This window comes from Lolium rigidum, chromosome 6 (genome assembly GCF_022539505.1).
Source record: "Lolium rigidum isolate FL_2022 chromosome 6, APGP_CSIRO_Lrig_0.1, whole genome shotgun sequence".
In the NCBI taxonomy this organism is placed as follows: domain Eukaryota; kingdom Viridiplantae; phylum Streptophyta; class Magnoliopsida; order Poales; family Poaceae; genus Lolium; species Lolium rigidum.
The window spans coordinates 285,303,715-285,321,530 of NC_061513.1; the positions used below are offsets into that span (position 1 = coordinate 285,303,715).

The 17,816-nt window shown below is 43.7% G+C and overlaps 1 protein-coding gene across 1 annotated transcript in view; it reads left to right on the top strand.

The window, feature by feature from the left end:
- Positions 1-17,816, top strand: part of LOC124664288 — a 61,884-nt gene that overhangs the window by 40,044 nt on the left and 4,024 nt on the right. Inside the window, exon 13 of the mRNA XM_047201840.1 lies at positions 69-137. Coding sequence (XP_047057796.1) covers positions 69-137 — 69 coding nt within the window. The remainder of the gene's footprint in view (positions 1-68; positions 138-17,816) is intronic.

The window sequence follows — 17,816 nt, forward strand, 5'->3', positions numbered from 1 at the left end:
CAACCACATACATATATAGCTCTACTAATTTTCTTGTACAATTCTATCTAATGCGGGCCTCCCTACAGGCTCGAGAACATAATTGGTTTCAACCTCGGTGCAGTTTATGCTTTCGGATGTATAAAGGGCATAAGAAGGTAATAGCCAGCAAATTCCATGTCCTTTCTCTCGTTTTCTAATTATTAAGATTTAATGCTAACATGGTATGTATTATGGAGTACATATTGCTAAAAATTGTAATCAAAAATATAAAAAAATGAACTACTCAACATTTTTATTTCAATCTACAAAACTTATCAAGTAACTAGGCATGCAGGATTACTTCCTCGTAAGCTAGTTATAACTGATTTTGAACAAGTTCCATATATTGGTTGTGCACATGAGGTTGTATATTTCTATCTGATGATCTCAATTCTTCTGCATTCAAAACAACATACATATCTCCCAAATGTTCTGACGCATCCGAGCTTCACACCTGTGTGAGTGTGTGCCATTCAATTACCTATATGTAGAGTCCACATAAATATGTTTCATGCTATTTCTGTCTGATGATCTCAACGACTTCAGCCATAAACTGCCGGACACTATAGTGTCTTATTTGTTTTACAACATATTTAAACTAATTTGGTAACTGAAATAGTGTCTTATTTGTTTTACAACATATTTGAACTTATTTGGTAACTGAAACGTATTTGTGTGTGTAGGATCATGGTCGGGTGTCACCAAGGAATAGCAATGATGAAAATTGATTTTCCTTGAAGGTCATGTCTCGGTATCGGATCAAGAAACACCATATGAAAATACCATGACGGGAACAAATTTACTTAGTGACCTTTGAAAGTTTGTCAAAAGCGAACTGAAATTCATATATTTCACTCATTGTATCCATACATATGAATTCGAGGAAAACATAGGTGTACTTGAACTTTCTGTTGTGGTCTGTATGAATTCTGCCAGGTTGAGGCTTTATCTTTCTATTCTTAATAGGTGATCTCATTTCTCTTCACATGCAGCCTATCCACCTCATCAAACATCCTTGATCAATCCTAACTTGCCAAGTCATGGAAGTCTTACACCATCATTCACCATGTCATCCACCGCATCATAAAGAAATTATGTTTATAGCATTATCTTCTATCTCTAAATAGCTAGCCCCCACTACAAGATTTTTTGCAATTCTATGAGTCCACGTCACCCTAAAATATTTGACAGCCTTGCCTCTACATCTTCGATCGTGTCCATTAATCTCTTCCGTTTTTCTTTCACGGTTCCACTCCATCAAAGACACACAGCCTAGAATATGAAACTGACCAAGAACTGCAACAAGTGTCCCTCTTAATTTTCTGTAAATGCTGAATTAACTGCTGAAGGAAAACGAATGGCCTTATTTGGCTTTAAATACACAGTTGTGCGACGCTGCTCACATAGCCTATCCCCGCACCCACGAGCTATCTCACTATTCTACAACTTTTCAAGAATCCCACACTCCATTTTTGGTGTTTCATTTTATTCAATCTCAGACGATTGATTTTATCATGGTGGTAGTCACTTTGCCCACACGGTAAGTTTTACTATTGTTTCATAGAATTTCCATTCTTCCCATTCTTCCCTTGAGCATGCAGCTTCCCATATAGCAAGCACGATCCAAAGTAAGGAGAGGCGTAAAAAGCATGCGTCCAGTACATCTACGATCTACCTCGCTTGATGTTGTGTTTATTGTGATAAATAACATTCATCTAAAATTAAGATCTTTCACGGCTTATCTTCGTTCTAATGGATGGTAAACTCTTCTTGCCCAGCCAGCTCCATTTTCTAATATCAGGTACGTAATTTTATATTGATGTTTGTGCCATACCAAAGAATATGATAGCTGAGCAAGTCACCCCGGTTCATCTTGGCCGGTCACTCCTATTTTTTGCATGACTAAATTATATATATTGTTCTTCATGTGTTGTTTACTTACAGGCATGCATTTATTTTGCAGAAATGTCCAAATGAATTACCATGGATTTATCTTGGCCGGTACATAGTATTGATTTCTTATGGTTGGATTAAATGGATGTTTATGAATCAAGACTGTGTTTCCTTAGAAAGGCATTGAAAAATCTGCATGAAAGTATAATGTGTGTTCTCTTATTTTCTTCTAATGGATTATGTCGCATGGTACTCGCCCTAGCTTCTACCTTCACACGGATCGGTGTCTTTTTATTTCCATTTATGTGGTTATTTCATTAATGTATTCCCGTCGAATATTTGGTGCATCGACCAATTATTTGTTTATAATGTACTTTCTAGATTAGCATGTTTTTCGGAAATTGAAATATACTTAATTATACCGTATAATTCATCGGTGGGGCTTTCGTTGATTATTGAGAGAAAAGATCCATATTCCCCATGAATATATATTGTGAGAACTTATGAAATAGACAAGTTGAAAATGTTCTTTGCACATGGTTACCATCTTCAAACATAAAAAAAACTACAATAAGCCTTTGTCCAATATGGTACAATATGTACCAATTTACAAACTGAATCCACTGTCCTATGCTTCAATGTACATCTCTCCAAATTTATTTTCTCATCATCTAACCAATTTCTAGGCATGATTTAGACCTTCGTTTGATACAACCCTCTTTGAAGATGTCATATTCTTAACTTTACGTAAATCCAAATATTACCACAACTGTGCATCCTCTCCATAGAAATTAATTAATAATTTATTGTATTAATTGTGCGACTTTATCATCGATTCCAAAAAAGTTCATTGCAAATGTCCACTTTTACTCAAAATAACTATATTGCTAAGAATTTCCGCAGCAACGCGCGGAGTATCATATAGTTAAGTTAAAGCTAGGCTCCTACTATCTGAAAAACTTGTACTTTCTTAATTTGGTCACATTTATTATGACCCTACCCAGTTGAATATCTCACTACTGTTTCCCCTGGCTGCTCTCACTGGCAACCGCTCACCGCACTTCTCTGCCGCCGCTTGGACTCCAGTCTTACGCGAGGCCCGCGGCCCGCTGCCCTTCCAACTGTGCAGTTGCCATCGCCCGTTGTGTCTCGTCGCAATGGGAGGCGATGATATCTCCACCGGGAGCCCAGCCACAGATCAACTCGCCGCACCCACACCAGGTGCCCTTTGGGTTTCATTCTACTGTTACCCCCATCAGAGGGCGCAACGCGCTGGAGCTTTGTTGTTGCTTCCTTCTCATGCTGCCACGTACGGACTGAGATCCAGTGCCCTGAGGTTCACAGGGCACAACGTGCCCCGAGCCTCACATCCATCATTCAATCGCATCCAACGGACATGAGAGGCAACGGCCTAGCACAGCATGAGTCAACGTGCAAACGGGTCAATATCAGCGACACCCACGCGGAAGCAGAGCTGCACCGCTAGCGCCGCCGTCGGAAAGGGACGAGAGCACGCTTCTGCCGCCAGCACCCTCCACCCTCACTCCGACGAGATCCTCCTCGACTCACCGCTCCGGCGGTCCGCAGCTGGGACGACAACCTCTGCGACGGCTCCCTCCGCTCCCATGGCTACCTGTAGATATGGTCGCAGGACGTCGGAAGGAGTCGTTGGCGCGTGGCGGAGGAGGTGGTCGGAGCGTGGCGGGGGCAGGGGAGGTGGTCGGCGTCGGGCGGAGGAGTTGGTCAGCGTGGGGGAAGACGGCTCGCCGGCACCCTCGTCTTCAGTGCCCCTGCCCGAGGCCGGAGCTTGCTCTCTCCTCACATTCACGCGGTGGCGTCGGCGGTAGTGGCAGAGCTGCGCCCGCACTTTTTCTTCTTCCCGCTGGATGTCTCTGTCTTTTTTCCGCTCCCCTTTTTCCTTTTCAGCTGAGCTAAGCACCAACTGGGAACGACGGTTGTCTCCTGTCCGTTGGATGCGATTGAATGGTGGATGTGAGGGCTCGGGGCACGTTGTGCCCTGTGAACCTCAGGGCACTGGATCTCAGTCCGCCACATACTAGCAGGTACTGGCCTACTGTTCAACTTGTCTGTTGCGTGTGTTAAATTCCAAGTTCCAATATCCCATCTGATCCACTGAAATGTTATTATCAAGTTACACACCATCATCGTTTGTACATGTGGTGCCTGCTTGATTTGGTTAGGGTTTAGAGTTAGGTTAGGATTTTGCTGAAATATTGGTAAATCTCTATATGGGTATTTGAGATCTGGTGGGGGATTGTTGAAATATTGGGTCCATATTTAATGACCCATACTAGATTTCAGATTTACCGGTAAATCTCAAAGCCCACATAGTGGCAGTCTTGTGAGTTTGAGCCCAAGTTGGTGGCAACTCACTAGGGAGTGGCAAGAGGTGGGAAGTTTAGTCCCACATGGAAATTTGGGAGGAAGTTAGACCACCTTATAAGGTGGGTTGTTTCACCACTAGTAAGTGAGTGAGAATAGGAGTGGTATACGCGTGCTCCTCCTCCTTGCTCGCTCGTCTCTACTCGACACGACACGACACGATCATGATGAGTGCATTGAGCCTCGAGCCGAGACTTTTCTTTCTTTTTGCAGTTCAGGAAAACGAACAGAGTCATAGACGGACGCGTCACACTTAGTCGGTTCGGGTCGCTCCCGGACCGTGCGCTATCTGTAACCAACTCGAAACGTGCGTGTGACATGGGCGTGGCCCATGTTGCCTAGGGTTTCCTGAGCCTATATAATCTCTTGTCCGGCTACCGTCCAATACACGAGTTAGGGTTTCCACCTCTCTCTGCTTGCACCGCCATCATAGCCTACTCCATCCCGCCCGCGTGCACCGGCGAACGGGAGAGAAGGTCTCTGGAACTGCTCGTCTTTGCGATCCTGTACGGGAGAGGGCAAATTAGGTTTTTGGGAAGCGCTCTGCGCGACTGCTCAAACTCTTCATCACGGGTCATCTTCCGTCCAAGTCGGGCGGTGATGCCTACCGTCATCTTCAATGTCGTCTACTTTGACCCGCCGTTCCTGTCGTCAACAACGTTGTCATCAACAACGTTACTGCTGCGACATCATCTGCTACACCTCCACCGCCATCTCCACCAGATCGGTACATGCGACATATCTCGATTTGTTTAGCGATGGATGTTTTACCGTTTGCGCTGCTACTATTCATGTTGATAATGCATCTAGTATGTTCGAATTTCACATGTTAGTAGATGTTGTCATCATGTTTTATATTCTGGAATTAATCATGGAGATTGTGCCTAATTTTCTAACAATCTAAAAACCTAATTGTAGGCAATTTCCTGAGTTAAGAAAGGCTGGTTTTGCTGATGCACTGAGGCCGGATAAGTTTACCAGTGTGCACTTTAAGAGGTGGCAGATTAAGGCCACGCTCTTGCTTACTCATCTGAAAGTGTTCGAAGTTAGTAATGGCTTACCTGATGGAACTATATCTGAGCAAGATCAGAAAAAGTTCAAAGAAGACAATACTCTCTTCGTCGGATGCGTTCCGAGTATTCTTGTTGATCGTCTATGTGATGTGTATATGCACATAGTAGACGGTAAAGAGCTCTGGGATGCACTGAATGCTAAATTCGGTGCAACCGATGCAGGCAGTGAACTGTATATCATGGAGAGCTTACATGACATCAGGATGGTGAATAACCCTTCTATAGTCGAACAAGCCATGAGATACAATGCATTGCGAAAGAGGTTGAACTCCTTAAGTGTGCCTTACCTGGCAAGTTTGTGGTTGGATGCATTATGGCTAAGCTGCCCCTTCATGGAGGAACTTTGCCACAACTCTCAAACACAAGAGACAGGAGATATCAGTTGAAAATCTGATAACGTCTCTTGATGTTGAGGAGAAAGCTCAGGCTAAGGATACTACTGAGAAATGAGAGGGTCAGTCTAGCGCCAACATGGTGCAAAAGAAACCCTATAGCAAGAACAAAGGGAATAACAAGCCCTCCTTTAATAAGCCTATGAAGACTACAACCTTCAAGAAGAATATGATGATAAACAAAGCAGATCTGAGCTGCTTTACCTGTGCAGAGGCTGGCCATTTTTCTAAGGACTGTCCAGAGAAGGCAGGCCGCAGGAAAAAGGCGAAGAAAGTCAACACGGTGACCGCTAGCAATGCTGATGGGTACGGTAATCTCTTTACTGTTCTTTCGTTATTTCAATCTCCTTGTTGGTGGATTGATACGTGTGCTAATGTTCATGTGTGTGCTGACATATCCATGTTCACTTCTTACCAGGTCGCCCAGGATTCGTCCATCTTGATGGGGAATGGGTCACATGCTTTTGTTCGTGGTGTTGGCACGGTAGATCTGAAGTTCACTTCGGAGAAGATCGTGCGGCCGAGGAACGTGCAACATGTCCCTACTATGAACAAGAATCTCGTTAGCGGCTCCCTTCTATGCAGAGATGGGTTTAAGGTTGTTTTAGAGTCGAATAAAGTAGTTGTTTCCAAATTTGGACAATTTATTGGTAAAGGCTATGAGTGCGGAGGCTTGTTCCGCTTTTTGCTTTCTGATTTCAGTAATAAGTCTGTGAACCATATTTGTGACAATGTTAGTGATGATATCAGTGTTTAGCATTCTCGTTTATGTCACATTAATTTTGGATTAATATCTAGGCTATCTAGTTTGAGTTTAATTCTGAATTTCACCATTGCCAAAGGTTCTAAGTGTCATAGTTGTGTGCATTCAAAGCAACCTCGGAAGCCTCACAAGGCGGCCGAGGAGAGAAGCTTGGCACCTCTAGAACTCATACATTCTGAGGTATGTGAGATGAATGGTGTGTTGATAAAACATGGAAAGAGATATTTCATGACATTGATTGATGATGCCACTAGATTTTGCTATGTTTATTTGTTGCAAACTAAAGATGAAGCTTTAGACTACTTTAAAATTTATAAGGCTGAAGTTGAAAATCAACTAGAGAGGAAGATCAAGCATCTTAGGTCGGATCGTGGTGGTGAATATTTTCCTAAAATCTTTGATGAATTCTGTGAGGAACATGGCATTATTCATGACAGGACGTCTCCTTACTCACCCCCAATCAAACGGGATTGCCGAGAGGAAAAACCGCACGCTGACCTATTTGGTGAACTCCATGTTAGTCACTGCTGGTTTATCAAAGGCATGATGGGGGAGGCTTTATTGACTTCATGTCGTGTCCTGAATAGAGTTCCTAACAAGAATAAAGATAAAACCCCTTACGAGGAGTGGGTTGGGAGAAAACCATCACTTTCGTTTGGTTGAATCCGCAAGAGATTTGCGGACCTGATATGAATGCTGGAGAATGTTTTGAAGTATTGTATGCATATAGGTTAATAATTAGCATTCGTGTATGATGTATGCAGTGCTTTAATGTACCAAGACAACTACGCCTTACTTGTATATGTACTGTATGATGTGAGATTGTAGGGCGTACATGTGCTAGCTTCTTGCGCCAAGGTTTGGCCTGCGATATTGTCTAGTATTTGTTTGGGTGGTGTGATTTTGTAGTTTGAGTTTCAGGGTCAAGGTCTATCTGCTAGCTTTTATATTACTAAAGATTCTTGGTTCATTGTGAAAAAAGAGATACTACGATACAGTTTGGTCTATGATGTTTTCTTGTATTTGTATAAATGGTGTGATTCGCAGAGTTGCATGCAGTGAATTCCATAATTGTACTTGTATGTGGAGGTTTGTGAGGCAGCGTTATGGGGAATTCCAGAATTGTACTTGACTCTACTGCATCTGGTCCGTCTATTTGATATAGCTTCAACTGGGGATTGCTTCCAAGTACTCCTTCAAAGCATGGTTTACTGGAATTGTGCTGCTTTCACTTCTGGAGTTCGTAATTTTATTCTTGGAACCATGGTTCTGTTTACAAAGAACTACTGTATTCCTGGTTATAGAACTCAAAGATGTACCAGCTTGTTGTGCCACCGTGATGCTGTAATTCGTTGTTTGTTTCACCAAAAAATCACAGCTAGCGTAGTTTGTTTCAGGTACTGTCGTGGCAGATGAATCCTATCGTATTTGGGAGCTGTTAATTACCTGGATCTATGCATCGGAACATCAACAGAAACAACTATTGTGCCGGCTAGCGCTGAGAAGGTGCGAGTCGGGGGAATAGTCTCTGTTTCAAGTGGCTTAGGTTTGTGCTGCGACCGAAGATGATCCCTACCTCTCCTGGGCAGAGGCCTCTACATCGCCATGTCTTCATCTGAGGTGATGCGTGAGTAGTCCTCCATGGGACCATGGGTCCATAGCAGTAGCTAGATGGCTGTCCTCTCCTTGTTGTGCTTCATGTATAGATCTTGCGAGCTGCCTAACATGATCAAGATCATCTATTTGTAATTGCTACATGTTGGTTTGATGTGGATTCGAATTATAGAGAGATTGCTTTGGTTGAGATTATGTATTGTGTTATTGTGATCTTGCATGCTCTCCATTTCTAGTAGATGCTCTGGCCAAGTAGATGCTAGCGACTCCAAGAGGGAGTATTTATGCTCGATAGTGGGTTCATGCCTCTATTTAACCATGGGAAGTGACCTTGTTCTCTACGGTTGTAGATGTGTTGTTGCTACTAGGAAGAAAACATCGGTGTTCTATTCAATGGTTTACTTTACACACATTGCTTAAAGCGATAGTCCGTTGCTTGCAACTTAATACTGGAGGGTGTCGCGGATGCAATCCTGAAGGTGGATTATTAGTCATAGATGCAGTTGGATTACGGTCTATGTATATTGTTGTAATGCCCGCATACTTTCATAGCATGTATTCTGCACCAACCATTTGCGTAGAATCTCTATTTTTCAATTGCCTGCATACTTTAAATTTACCCAACATATTTATTTTATTGGGGAGGCGCCTCTAGTGAACTGTGAACCCCGGTCCTTCTTTTAATTGCAATCTTCTATACCATTTTTCTGTTCTGTTCTCTGCAAAATAATTCTTCTTCTCCACGGTTCGTTTAATCTTTTGTTTTCAGCAAAACCAGTGAGCTTGACAACCTTGCTAAAAGTTGGGGACAAAGTACTTGGTTGTTTGTGTGCAGGTCTCCACGTTGCTGCTGACGCCGGTAGTGCGCCCTGCCACGAGTTGGTTCGCAACACCTCGGGAGAGAACGTTTTTCTCCTACTGGTCGATAAACCTTGGTTTCTTACTGGGGGAAAACTTACTGTGCTCATCATACCTTCCTCTTTGGGGTTCCACTCAACGTTGCGCATAAATTCTCAGTCATCAACTCCGCGCTCAGCAGCGCGGTCGCGGCGCTCGCCGGAGCAGCATGCGACGGACCACGTACGGCACGCTCCTCCGTCGATCGTGGCTACTGGCACCGTCTCCTTGAGGGTCGGCGAGGGGGTGGTGCTCACCGGTTAGGCCGGCAGCCGTTAGGTGACGACAGAGGCAGGCGGCGCGACGGCCACCGGCGTGTGCGTCCGTTCCGCGTGTTACCGCGCGTCAACCCGCGCACTCCTCCATCGGGAGAGAGTGGCGGCGTGGGATCTCTACCCTCGCCGGAGTAGCTGCTGCTCCGACCGGCCCCGGAGGGTAAAGGCAAACACCCGACGGCATCAGGTATGTCTCCAATCGCGTGTTGTGTTTGGGGATTTAGGGTTAGGGTTCATAATTGCTTGCAGATGGTTCTAATTTGAAACAAAATTAATCGATCTGAGAGCTAGACATGCATAACAGGGTCTAAACATCAACATAATCAGCCTAAAAAACATGATCTTTATACAAAATTGTGATCTCAGATCACCACTAGGGTTCTAGTGCTAGCAGTACTAGGCTCTGTTACCATTGTTAGACCTAATTCGACAGCAGCAGCACAAGATCGACTCGGTAGCCATCTAGAACACCTAGTGCACATGAAACAGAGAGGTTTAGGGATGCATTACTGGGCATTGCAGATGCCATCGATGCATGTGTGAGGCAGGCTTGGTGCAGCAGTGTTGATGATGATCCGGTGGTCGCAGACGATCTAGAGATCCTCCTGATCCCCTCTGGGCGCCACCTGCACTGCCCTGGTATAACACGACGAGGTTCCAACCTTCCCGTTGCTTCTGGCCACTCTAGATCGGTAGAGTTTTGGGATGTGGGGGAACCAGATGTTTAGATCATCAACTGGTGTCAATCTCTGCCAGACTCCCCCCTTTATATGGCACATCGCAACAGGGGACCAAAACCATCGAGTTGGTTATGGCAGCCCCGATTAGGGTGCGTTTGTTACATACGAGAATGAGTCACGTACGGATCAAGTCTTGGACGTTGGTCCTGTGGGTCCATCCTTTTAAAGTTATGTTTTGACCTTTTCTCTGTTAACTGAAAATCACTGTCAAACCTGACAGAGCAACCAACAGCCTCCTTGATGTCTACGGGTGCTTCTATTCTTGTAGACAGTGTTGGGCCTCCAAGAGCAGAGGTTTGTAGAACAACAGCAAGTTTCCCTTAAGTGGATCACCCAAGGTTTATCGAACTCAGGGAGGAAGAGGTCAAAGATATCCCTCTCAAGCAACCCCGCGATCACAATACAAGAAGTCTCTTGTGTCCCCAACACACCTAATACACTTGTCAGATGTATAGGTGCACTAGTTCGGCGAAGAGATAGTGAGATGCAAGTGATATGGATGAATATAAGTGGTAATAGCAATCTGAAATAACTATGGCAGCGAGTAAACATGCAACAGAACAGTAAATAAACGGAGTTTCAGTGTTTGGAAACAAGGCCTAGGGATCATACTTTCACTAGTGGACACTCTCAACATTGCAATCATAAAGGAATATAAATAAGCACTTCACTATGCTATTCCGAATTACTCTCCGGCAAGATAACAAACTCTAATTCATCATGTAGGCAAACCTTAAAGATGTATTCCCAAGTACTAATAAACACCCCACGTTGTCACTGTGAGCATTCATAGGAGGTACTAACACACCACAATTTTATAGAGACATCCAACTCAAATCATAACTCGGTGAATAAGTATTCACGTGAAATATAGCCTAAGAGACCCACACGGTGCACACACTGTCACCTTTACACACGTGGGACAAGGAGTCTCCGGAGATCACATAAGTAAAATCTACTTGAATAGCATAACGACATCTAGATTACAAACTCGTCATATGGATCTCAATCATGTAAGGCAGCTCATGAGATCATTGTATTGAAGTACATAGGAGAGAGAGATGAACCACATAGCTACCGGTACAGCCCTTAGCCTCGATGGAGAACTACTCCCTCCTCATGGGTGACAGCAGCGGTGATGAAGATGGCGGTGGTGTCGATGGAGATGCTTCCGGGGGCACTTCCCCGTCCCGGCGGCGTGCCGGAACAGAGACTCCTGTCCCCCAGATCTTGGCTTCGCGATGGCGGCGGCTCTGGAAGGTTTCTCGTACCGTGGCTTTTTCGTATCGAAGATTTAGGTTAGGGACCTTTAAATAGGCAAAGAGGCGGAGTCGGAGGGGGTACGGAGCCGCCACACAATAGGGGCGCGCCCCCCTTGGGCCGCGCCGCCCTACTGTCTGGTGGCCCTGTGGCTCTCCTCTGGTCCCTCTCGGGTGTTCTGGAAGCTTCGTGGAATTATAAGATGCTGGGCGTTGATTTCGTCCAATTCCGAGAATATTTCCTTACTAGGATTTCTGAAACCAAAAACAGCAGAAAACAGGAACTGGCACTTCGGCATCTCGTCAATAGGTTAGTTCCGAAAAACACATAATAATGACATAAAGTGTATAAAACATGTGAGTATCATCATAAAAGTAGCATGGAACATAAGAAATTATAGATACGTTTGAGACGTATCAAGCATCCCCAAGCTTAGTTCCTACTCGCCCTCGAGTAGGTAAACGATAACAAGGATAATTTCTGAAGTGACATGCTATCATAATCTTGATCAATACTATTGTATATCATATGAGATGAATGCAGCGATTCGAAGCAATGATGAAGATAATGAGTAAACAAATGAATCATATAGCAAAGACTTTTCATGAATAGTACTTTCAAGACAAGCATCAATAAGACTTGCATAAGAGTTAACTCATAAAGCAATAAATTCAAAGTAGAAGGCATTGAAGCAACACAAAGGAAGATATAAGTTTCAACAATTGTTTTCAACTTCAACATGTATATCTCATGGATAGTTGTCAACATAAAGCAATATAACAAGTGCAATAGGTAGATATGTAAGAATCAATGCACACAGTTGATACAAGTGTTTTCTTCTAAGATAGAAGAAGTAGGTAGACTGACTCAACATAAAGTAAAAGATAGGCCCTTCGTAGAGGGAAGCATGGATTACTATATTTGTGCTAGAGCTTTTTATTTTGAAAACAAGAAACAATTTTGTCAACGGTAGTAATAAATCATATGTGTTATGCATAATACATCTTATAAGTTGCAAGCCTCATGCATAGTATACCAATAGTGCTCGCACCTTGTCCTAATTAGCTTGGATTAACATGGATTATCATTGCATAGCATATGTTTCAACCAAGTGTCACAAAGGGGTACCTCTATGCCGCCTCGTACAAAGGTCTAAGGAGAAAGTTCGCATTGGATTTCTCGCTTTTGATTATTCTCAACTTAGACATCCATACCGGGACAACATAGACAACAGATAATGGACTCCTCTTTAATGCATAAGCATTCAACAACAGATAATATTCATAAGAGATTGAGGATTAATGTCCAAACTGAAACTTCCACCATGAATCATGGCTTTAGTTAGCGGCCCAATGATCTTCTCTAACAATATGCATACTCAAACCATTTGATCATGAAAATCGCCCTTACTTCAGACAAGACGAACATGCATAGCAACTCACATGATATTCAACAAAGGTAAAAGTTGATGGCGTCCCCAGAAACATGGTTACCGCTCAACAAGCAACTTATTAAGAAATAAGACACATAAATACATATTCTTCACCACAATAGTTTTTAAGGCTATTTTTCCCATGAGCTATATATTGCAAAGAAAAATAATAGAATTTTAAAGGTAGCACTCAAGTAATGTACTTTGGAATGGCAGAGAAATACCATGTAGTAGGTAGGTATGGTGGACACAAATGCAATAGTTTTTGGCTCAAGGATTTGGATGCACGAGAAGAATTCCTCTCAATACAAGGCTAGGCTAGCAAGGTTGTTTGAAGCAAACTCAAGTATAAAGGTGCAGCAAGACTCACATATGAACATATTGTAAGCATTATAAGACTTTACATCGTCTCCTTGTTGTTCAAACACCTCAACCAGAAAATATCTAGACTCTAGAGAAACCAATCATGCAAACCAAATTTTAACAAGCTCTATGTAGTTCTTCATTAATAGGTGCAAAGTACATGATGCAAGAGCTTAAACATGATCTATATGAGCACAACAATTGCCAAGTATCAAATTATTCAAGACATTATACCATTTACCACATGCGGCATTTTCTGTTTCCAACCATATAACAATGAACGAAGTAGTTTCAACCTTCGCCATGAACATTAAAGTAAAGCGAAGAACACATGTGTTCATATGCAACAGCGGAGCGTGTCTCTCACCCACACAAGCATGAATTTATTCAAACAAAACAAAAACAAAAGCACACAGACGCTCCAAGTAAAGCACATAAGATGTGACCGAATAAAAATATAGTTTCAAGAGAAGAAACCTGATAAGTTGTTGATGAAGAAGGGGATGCCTTGGGCATCCCCAAGCTTAGACGCTTGAGTCTTCTTGAAATATGCAGGGATGAACCACCGGGGCATCCCCAAGCTTAGACTCTTCACTCTTCTTGATCATAGTATATCATCCTCCTCTCTTGACCCTTGAAAACTTCCTCCACACCAAACTCGAAACAAACTCATTAGAGGGTTAGTGCATAATTCATATATTCAGAGGTGACATAATCATTCTTAACACTTCTGGACATTGCACAAAGCTACTGGAAGTTAATGGAACAAAGAAATCCATTCAACATAGCAAAAGAGGCAATGCGAAATAAAAGGCAGAATCTGTCAAAACAGAACAGTCCGTAAAGACGAATTTTTTAGAGGCACTGGACTTGCTCAGATGAAAATGCTCAAATTGAATGAAAGTTGCGTACATATCTGGGGATCACGCACGTAAATTGGCAGATTTTTCTGAGTTACCTACAGAGAACCCTGCCCAAATTCGTGACAGCAAGAAATTTGTTTCTGCGCAGTAATCCAAATCTAGTATTGACTTTACTATCAAAGACTTTACTTGGCACAACAATGCAATAAAATAAAGATAAGGAGAGGTTGATACAGTAGTAACAACTTCCAAGACTCAAATATAAAACAAAAGTACTGTAGAAAAATAAAACATGGGTTATCTCCCAAGAAGTGCTTTCTTTATAGCCATTAAGATGGGCTCAGCAGTTTTAATGATGCACTCGCAAGAAATAAGAGTTGAAGCAAAAGAGAGCATCAAGAAGCAAATTCAAAACACATTTAAGTCGAACCCACTTCCTATGCATAGGAATCTTGTACACAAATAAATTCATGAAGAACCAAGTGACAAGCATAAGAAGATAAAACACGAGCAACTTCAAAAATTTCAGCATATAGAGAGGTGTTTTAGTAACATGAAAACTTCTACAAGCATATTTTCCTCTCTCATAATAACTTTCAGTAGCATCATGAACAAATTCAACAATATAACTATCACATAAAGCATTCTTATCATGAGTCTCATGCATAAAATTATTACTCTCCACATAAGCATAATCAATTTTATTAGTTGTAGTGGGAGCAAATTCAACAAAGTAGCTATCATCATAATTAAATTTATCCTCCATAGTAGGCGGCACCAAAAGACCACTATCATTATAATCATCATATATGGGAGGCATATCATAATCAACATAAACTTTCTCCTCAATACCCGGAGGGCTAAAGAGATCATTTTCATCAAAACCGACCTCCCCAAGCTTAGAATTTTCTATATCATTATCAACAATGGTGTTCAAAGCGTTCATATTAATATTACTACTAGCATGCAAATAAGGTTCCATAGGTTTTTTAATTTTCGCATTAAACCATTCATGTCTTGACTCAGGAAATAGTACAAAAAGCTCACAGATGTTTTCCATTATGCCTTACTAGTGTTTAACAAGAAACAAAAAGATGCAATTGCAGGATCTAAAGGAAATAGCTTCGAACACTCACACAACGGCAACAGAAAAGTACTTAGTTACCTGGGACCGGAGTATGAGTGCCTTTTACCTTTCCTCCCCGGCAACGGCGCCAGAAAAGTGCTTGATGTCTACGGGTGCTTCTATTCTTGTAGAAAGTGTTGGGCCTCCAAGAGCAGAGGTTTGTAGAACAGCAGCAAGTTTCCCTTAAGTGGATCACCCAAGGTTTATCGAACTCAGGGAGGAAGAGGTCAAAGATATCCCTCTCAAGCAACCCTGCGATCACAATACAAGAAGTCTCTTGTGTCCCCAACACACCTAATACACTTGTCAGATGTATAGGTGCACTAGTTCGGCGAAGAGATAGTGAGATGCAAGTGATATGGATGAATATGAGTGGTAATAGCAATCTGAAATAACTATGGCAGCGAGTAAACATGCAACAGAATAGTAAATAAACGGAGTTTCAGTGTTTGGAAACAAGGCCTAGGGATCATACTTTCACTAGTGGACACTCTCAACATTGCAATCATAAAGAAATATAAATAATCACTTCACTATGCTATTCCGAATTACTCTCTGGCAAGATAACGAACTCTAATTCATCATGTAGGCAAACCTTAAAGATGTATTCCCAAGTACTAATAAACACCCCACGCTCGTCACCTTGAGCATTAATAGGAGGTACTAACACACCAAAATTTCATAGAGACATCCAACTCAAATCATAATTCAGTGAACAAGAATTCTGTGAAATATAGCCTAAGAGATCCACACGGTGCACACACACCGTCACCTTTACACACGTGGGACAAGGAGTCTCCGGAGATCACATAAGTAAAATCCACTTGAATAGCATAACGACATCTAGATTACAAACTCATCATATGGATCTCAATCATGTAAGGCAGCTCATGAGATCATTGTATTGAAGTACATAGGAGAGAGAGATGAACCACATAGCTACCGGTACAGCCCTTAGCCTCGATGGAGAACTACTCCCTCCTCATGGGAGACAGCAGCGGTGATGAAGATGGCGGTGGTGTCGATGGAGATTCCTTCCGGGGGCACTTCCCCGTCCCGGCGGCGTGCCGGAACAGAGACTCCTGTCCCCCAGATCTTGGCTTCGCGATGGCGGCGGCTCTGGAAGGTTTCTCGTACCGTGGCTTTTTCGTATCGAAGATTTAGGTCAGGGACCTTTAAATAGGCGAAGAGGCGGAGTCGGAGGGGTTACGGAGCCGCCACACAACAGGGGGGCGCGCCCCCCTTGGGCCGTGCCGCCCTACTGTCTGGTGGCCCTGTGGCTCTCCTCTGGTCCCTCTCGGGTGTTCTGGAAGCTTCGTGGAATTATAATATGCTGGGCGTTGATTTCGTCCAATTCCGAGAATATTTCCTTACTAGGATTTCTGAAACCAAAAACAGCAGAAAACAGGAACTGGCACTTCGGCATCTCGTCAATAGGTTATTTCCGGAAAACGCATAATAATGACATAAAGTGTATAAAACATGTGAGTATCATCATAAAAGTAGCATGGAACATAAGAAATTATAGATACGTTTGAGACGTATCACTCCTCATGATGGAGGCGCTCCTGCTGCGCAGATGTGGGAGAAGAGCCTGCCCGGGCCCAGATGGTCTTGGGCATGCTTTGGCTCTGTTCCCGGCAGTAGAATGGCGTGCTGGCACCTGGTGATGTCGGCAACTTGTCACCGTGGTGGCGATCCCCCGGTCCAGCCCCGTCTCGAGTGTTCAATGTGGCACGGTGGCCATGTCGCCTGCCTTCATGTTGGGCCACCGGTCTGGTGCGTCTACGCCCGGACCTAGCTGGTTGTTGAGCTGCCTCTTCCTCCTCCTTCCTCCGGCCCTCCTTTCCCTAGTCTAGCATGCGGTGAGATTCCGGTGGAAAAGTCGTGGACTTTTTGGGTCACGCGTGTCTAGTGCTAGCATGGAGCTGTTCTGGACAGCTGTCGCCCGACTACAGGAGCATGGCTCTGACGGGTCGTCGTCCGGGTGTGTGCTGCCATGATTGGCTGGTCAAGGAGGGGTTTGGCTTCATCGGGTGCGCGAGACCTCGCGACGGAACTACAGAAGGAAAGACCGGGGGTTGTAGGTTTTTCGGGAGCTGTGCTTGATGCGCGCTGGCTAGCGTGCAGGTGGCCGGTGAATGGTGGGAAGTAGACGTTGGCATTTGGCCTCATGGAGTAACCGACACACACATCTGTATGAGCATTGCTCCAATACGACAGCTTCCTGTGGCTGGTAGCTGGCACCTCGTCGCCTATAGCCTCACCTGGCAGCTGTGTGCTCTGACATCTAGCCTCAGTTGGACCCGCCCGCCAGGGACAACAAACCCAGTTCACCCATTTGTGTCGCTCCCCTCCCCTTTGCAACCCTAGAGCTAGGCCGCCGTTGGCTCTAATACTCGCCATTGCCCGTACCTTTTTGTTCCGCCCGCACCTCGCATGAAGGATTTTTTTGGTGCCAGTGTGGAGTTCCGTTGCAGGACTCGCCATAGCCCCTACCCCGCCACCATATCGCTCGGGAAAAGCCGCTGGTCACGATGCCCACGACCTGTTCGGCCAATTCCTGGTAAGAAATCCTGGATCATTATCGGCCTTTTGATTGAATATGGCAGCCCACCTCTAATTGTTGCCTCGCATATGGACCTCAGAAAGTCGATCGACTTCTTCGTCAAGGGCATCCTGGATAGCTCGATGGAAGACA